Source organism: Chaetura pelagica, unplaced genomic scaffold, assembly GCF_000747805.2.
Source record: "Chaetura pelagica isolate M959 unplaced genomic scaffold, ChaPel_1.0 scaffold265, whole genome shotgun sequence".
NCBI classification, from domain to species: domain Eukaryota; kingdom Metazoa; phylum Chordata; class Aves; order Apodiformes; family Apodidae; genus Chaetura; species Chaetura pelagica.
Window position 1 is genome coordinate 70,485 of NW_009953449.1, and position 6,000 is coordinate 76,484.

Sequence of the window (6,000 nt, forward strand, 5' to 3'; positions counted from 1 at the left end):
TATTGCTCTTGCTCTTGGAATCAATACTGGTGAAAAGCAACAAGCAGATATTTTTAAAGCACTGAATATACTATCAATTTCAATTCTGTCTCTGAGAGTTATTTTTAATTCCACTGCTTTAGGTTATGACTTAGAAGTTTTATTTTAATATCCCAGTTGTATATAGAGATATATGTAGAGGAACAAATATAACCTTTCAGATAAAAGATTCAGAAAGGGGCTACTGGATCTCACATGTAACCAGAGAAAAACAGTCTCCAGGGGAAAAACATCAATGTTCAGATCAAAGGTCAGGAACTGGTTTCTTGAGTGTATTTTATCTACTACATTCTGTGCTACAGAGATCTAGGACCAGAGCCAAGGTAACTTATAATGGAAAATTGTTTACTGACAGTTTTCACATCAAAACCTAGTTTTCTTAACCAGGGATATGATGGTTGAAATCAGCTGAGGTCGTTCTCACTTTGTTTTATTTTTTCCTTGGTTTCTTGAAGTTGATCAAGAAGGAAATTTAGAAATGGGTCAAATGACTGATGTTCTTTCATTCTCCCAGGTGAAAGGCAAGAGGACTTTGGCAGAAAACATTGCGGATAATGGAGGTTTGCGAGAGGCTTTCAGGGTAAGTCAATAAAAATTTTCTAAAACACAGTATTATAAAAAAAAAAAAAAAAGGAAAATAAAAAAAAAAGAAAAAGCTGTAGTTAGGCTCCAAGTCACTGAAAGACACTCAGTATCTCTTTCTTATCAGGCATACAGGAGATGGATTGCAGAAAAGAGGGGAGGAGAAGAAGAGCCTTTACTGCCAGGCCTTGAGTTCACACACAACCAGCTCTTCTTTCTGAGTTATGCCCATGTAAGTATTATAAACATAGTTTGAGTCCCCATCTATTAACCTATACAATGTACAGTGCAGTCATGAGACTACTTAGTTTCAACAATTTGCACCAACCAAAGCCAGACTTTTCAGGGTACAAGCAGAGACTTGTCCCAGGACTTCTTTTCTCCTTCTCTCTTTGTCCTCATCTATGAATCCATGATACTAGAACTTCTGAAGTGATTCTTGGTTTTGCAGTGTTGTCACAGCAGCTTGCTTTCCCGTTGCTGCTTCCCTGCACTGTGAATGTCTTCTTGTATGTGTTGGGCTCCTTGACCTCTTTCCACTTTAGATTCCCAGTTTTCTGGTGCAGCACCTTCTCGCTGCTTCCACCGCAGACTCCTGTTGCAAATGTATCATCACCATTCACTGCTGGGCATGCTGCTCAGGGAAACTAAGCAGCAGTGAAGAAAATCTTAGTGAATTTAAACCCATCTTTGTTTGCTGTACAGTAAATGTGCTGTAGTAAACCTGTCATAGTGATGTGAGTTTTTAAAGAAAAACATTTAGAACAAGGGAGAGAATCAGAAATTATTTATTTGGTTAAGAGAGTTGGGACAAACTCCCTATATGAGGAGTAAAAGTTGGGGTATAAAACTTTGCCCACTAGTCAAAGGAACGAAACATCTAAACCAAGGCCCAATGCAACCAGCACTGGTTTTTAACCAGTCCTGGCTGAAAATCACTTCTCTGCTGAGACCCAGTGTAGCAGTCTATGGGTCCATGGGCCACTTAAGTGTCACAAAAATGATAATTGAGAAAACTCCACTTTGGTCATTTGTGCTGAGTTGACTTTCCCACTATGTCAGTTTTTCTCCAAGAAAACTTTGAAACCATAGAGAAGATCATGGGCTCTTACAGGACCCCTGCAGGGAGCATATGTACAGTGGACCCTCTGAGGAGTGGCACTTGCAGAGTGAGAACAGCGTAGGCCAGGAACCCTTGAGCTCAGACTATTTCCACAGAGCTCAAGACTCATTCCAGCTGCCAAGGCTTTCATCAGCCAACAAAAACTGCACTGAAGTCCATACATCCTCTCGGCAGTCTGGCTTAAAGGATTTTGTCAATAGCAAGCATTCAACATAGGGGCTTAGGTGAGGCAGGGGCTGCATAAATTAGATTTTTCAAGTGATTGAAACAGCATGAGAGGGATTATTCAATTGTGCAAATATTCTCTCTACTCTGTTTTGTGGTCAGTTACAATTGGGTCAAGTATTGCATTAGGAATAGTGAATTGGGAACAAGTGTTAGTAACCTGAAAAATATGTAATTCAAAAGAAACTGACATTCCAACATGGAACAAATGTGTCAGGTAATAGAGTTGCAATTCTACAGATGATAAGAATCGTTATGCATACCTTTTATACACATTACATAGTTCTGAGACCAAGCATGCCTGATAATTATTAGGGTGTCAGACAGTGCAGCACAAGCTGAAAAGCAAGCTACCATTATAGAAAACCTCAAAATAAGAACTAGAAAAGTGACTTTGATTAGATTATGGGAATGAGTGGGAGGAGAATAGCAATGGTTAGAGGCTGGATCCCTTAAGGGATTTGAAAAACAAGGGGATATACCAACAGAAAGGTGCAAATTAGCAAAGGTGAAAAAAACCCAGGAGTTTGTGATGTCTTTCTGTTTTGTTCATTCTGTAAGTCATAGGTATTTTAAGAACAGTGACATTACATTCTACTTTACCTCCAAAATCATCCCAGATAACATGCCTATTTCTTCTTTTTGTCTTGTATTAGGTAAGATGCAACTCCTTTAGACCAGAATCTGCGAGAGAGCAAATATATATTGGAGCTCACAGCCCTCCTCAGTTCAGGTAGTGCAAATAATGTATTTACTCAGTATACATACAGAATCAATCACATCAGTGCACAAGTGCAGAAATGTAACATTTTAAGAGAGGTTTAAGAGCAAACACAAAATTGGACTGTGGTCCTGGCTTAGATTGAAATTGAACTGTTTTTATTAGCTTATCTTTCACTATTACAAATGCTCCTCTGTAAAAATGAGGACTTTGCATCTGCCTACAAAAACATTGAACCAGAACACACTCTGATCCCTATGGTGTTCTCTAATCACAGCCTGAGTATCTAAAATGTCTAACCTAGCACTTTTTTTTCCTAAGCAATTCGACTTTAGAAAACAAAGAATATTAGGAGGGTCCTTGATTTAATCTGCCTAAGCTCATTAAAAGCTTTGAAGTGAATACCTTGAGTTTTATTGATAATACAAAGCAAAACATGCTCTGTAAATTCAGTTCAAGATTGAACTCTTAGTTGCCTGTCAAGACATTTTGCTTGAAGGAGCTATGGTAGTCCAGCTGTAACAGCATGTCTGTGGCCTTGCCCAAAAGATGTCCCACAGGCTGTCATGACCACAGACACCCCTGAACCTCAAGAAAGAAAAGTTGGAAAAGGTGGAAGGCTTAAAAACTTCATAAGAATTTAGAAGGCAGAGTTTAGATGATTCTGCTTCTTCACAGAATCTGTGTGACCAAAAGCAAGTTGTTGGTTTTTTTTTTTCTGTTGGGATTCATATAGTTTGTATTTCCTTAACTAAGAATTGTGTGTTTTAACTCAGCCATGTGCTGCATTACCTCTGTATTTGGGAAAGGATGCTAACTCCACAAGCAGATTCATAATGGAGCTGTTTCCATTACACGGGATTAGTTGCCTTCTGAAGACTCCTGCCACTTTCTGTTGACTCAAGAGTGAGCTGGGATCCCACTTTATCCATAGCTAAAATTAGGTGATGAAGGAATCAAGCTTAAGGAAAAAAAAAAAACACATCAGAGAAGATTAGATTAATTTTGGGTCTAGAAAATATAGAAAAAAAGTTTTTCTTAGTTTTTAAGTGAGATACTTAGAGCAGGCTTCTGTTTCAGACCCAAAGAGAAACTGTGGTGCTTGTCTCTTTTTACAATCATATCAACAGTGCTGACATATTACCCTTTTCCCCCAACTTTGATTCATTTGTATCCCAAGACCATTATAACAGCAGTACAGCTCTTGTTATCCAAAGAGCCCAAACAGCCCTTTTAAAAGTAGTTCTGCATGACCAGCTCTAGCTCTTCCAGTACCTGAATATGTATTTGCAATGTTTTTACAGTAAAGCTGTATCTTATGTGAAGCCTGACCTCGTTTTGTAATTCTCCTTATAAAATTGACCTTTAGACATTTTTTGTGCCAGCTGACTGCAAATTTTCTTATCCACATAAAGTCTGATCAATATAATAAGAATGTGTTCTACCACGCTGAGCTACTCTGAGAAGCTGATTGTGTGAAATGGAGAAAAATGCATTCCCATTGCATAACAAAAAGGGTGGAAAGGCATGTAATTTATATCTCAGTAGATACTTTTCTGCTTTTAACTCAGGGTGCTGTTTACTTTAATACCATTGCAAATTTCAGGTTAGTAAATTCCAAGATGCTTAAAAGCATAGGAGAAATCAGCACAACACCACAGTCCCAATCTGGCAGTAGTAAATAATAATTTCTGACAGCATGAAATAATACAGACATGAAAACTGGAGCCAAGGATAACTGCATACCAAGAGTGAGCTCTTCCCCTATGCCTGAAGGTGCCAGTCTGGGATGCAGACACGTTGTCCAGCTTGTGTGAGACAGGGATGTTCTGCTCTTTCAGTGTCACACCATCTGTGGTGGAAGCAAGAGAGTCTGGGAGCTGGTCAGAGAAAAGGCATTCCCAAATACATCAGAGGAGTTGTGCTTACAGGTGCAAGGCTGAGCTGGCTGATAAGAGGCTCTGCCTGCCCATGCAGCTTCAGGCTGCAAAGTCCTAGGGAGCCAGCAATTGTGTATACACATGCTTACATGCTCTAAATGACATAGTATCCACAAAAAGCAATTGTTTTTTGTTAAGCTTCTAGCAAAGGAGGATACTGCTCAAAGCATGAAATGAAACAAGTTTGTTTTCACATTAACTTTAAATGGGAGTTCTTCACTTGGTTTTATGTGTGGAAAAATGATATGGAAAGCCTGGGAATTTAAACTGAAGTGAACACACTGGAAACATTTACAGGCCTGCAATGTTGAACAGAAGACAACCTGCATGTCAATCACTTTTCTTTTTTCTTTGCAGAGTTATTGGTGCCATGAGCAACTTTGAAGAGTTCCGTAAAGCTTTCAATTGCCCAACAAACACAACAATGAACAGAGGGGCAGAATCCTGCCGGCTGTGGTAGATGTCCCTTCCAAGTCTTCTGCCAAGAGGGCCCTGCAATGTGAGCTGCTGCACCTGAGCTCAAGCCCACTGCTAAATTTTCAGAATAATGTTCTGCAATCAAGAGGTGTCACTTTAAATGCGTCTTCCTTATCCATGTTGATGACCTGCATGGATCTAATCTCTCTATTCAGAGCCTCGAAACATTTGAAACAGAATGGGACAGATTTTCTCTAATAATAATAATAATGATAAGGAACTCCTTTTATCCATAAGACTACTCCTGTTCATCTGCAGTTGCATTGCTGTTGATGGGTAACTGCCATTATCAATTCTAATTCCTGAATTATAGTTGAGTGAGAGGTAAATGCTAAAGTCCACTTTCAATCTATTGCTCTGCAGGGGTACTATGAAGAATGCTCCCTCATGACATTTATTCTTTCTGCATGAAGAAATTTGTGAGACCTGCTATAAAGCCAGCTCTGATCTGCTGTGTGATACAGCATTTTCATAACTTAAACTGTCACTGCCCAGCATGCCACAAATGATGTTGCATGATGTAAAGACACATGAATTTATATAAATTTGGCTTAATATGTCAGATTAGTGCCTCAGGTTTTGGAACAGTTTCAAGCTGAGAAAGCACCTCATGGTTTCCATCTGCTAGGACAAAACAGAAAGGATACTTGTCAGATTGTGGCCTTTTGTAATTTTAGAGCAGCTTATGTTAAAAATCGATCTATGGTGAAAAGCAGAGGCTTGCAGAGGGAATTCCCCACACTGTGATACTCAGAAACATGACAGCACTTATTCCTGTTTACACTACAAGCAGCTTTTTTTCCCAAGGGGTGATTTTTACCTTGTGCTGAAGGTAGCTTCATCTGCATTTATTTTAAGGTCTGAAATACTAAACTAGTTTTAATTTATGGATT

At 39.0% G+C, this 6,000-nt stretch overlaps 1 protein-coding gene across 1 annotated transcript in view; it reads left to right on the forward strand.

Moving 5' to 3' along the window:
- LOC104389494 (metalloendopeptidase homolog PEX) overlaps window positions 1-5,090 on the forward strand; it is a gene marked incomplete at its 5' end in the record, with an annotated part of 73,130 nt that extends 68,040 nt beyond the window's left edge. Inside the window, 4 exons of the mRNA XM_009998494.1 lie at window positions 554-619; window positions 749-853; window positions 2,626-2,702; window positions 4,988-5,090. Coding sequence (XP_009996796.1) covers window positions 554-619; window positions 749-853; window positions 2,626-2,702; window positions 4,988-5,090 — 351 coding nt within the window. The remainder of the gene's footprint in view (window positions 1-553; window positions 620-748; window positions 854-2,625; window positions 2,703-4,987) is intronic.
- Window positions 5,091-6,000: the final 910 nt, after the last annotated feature.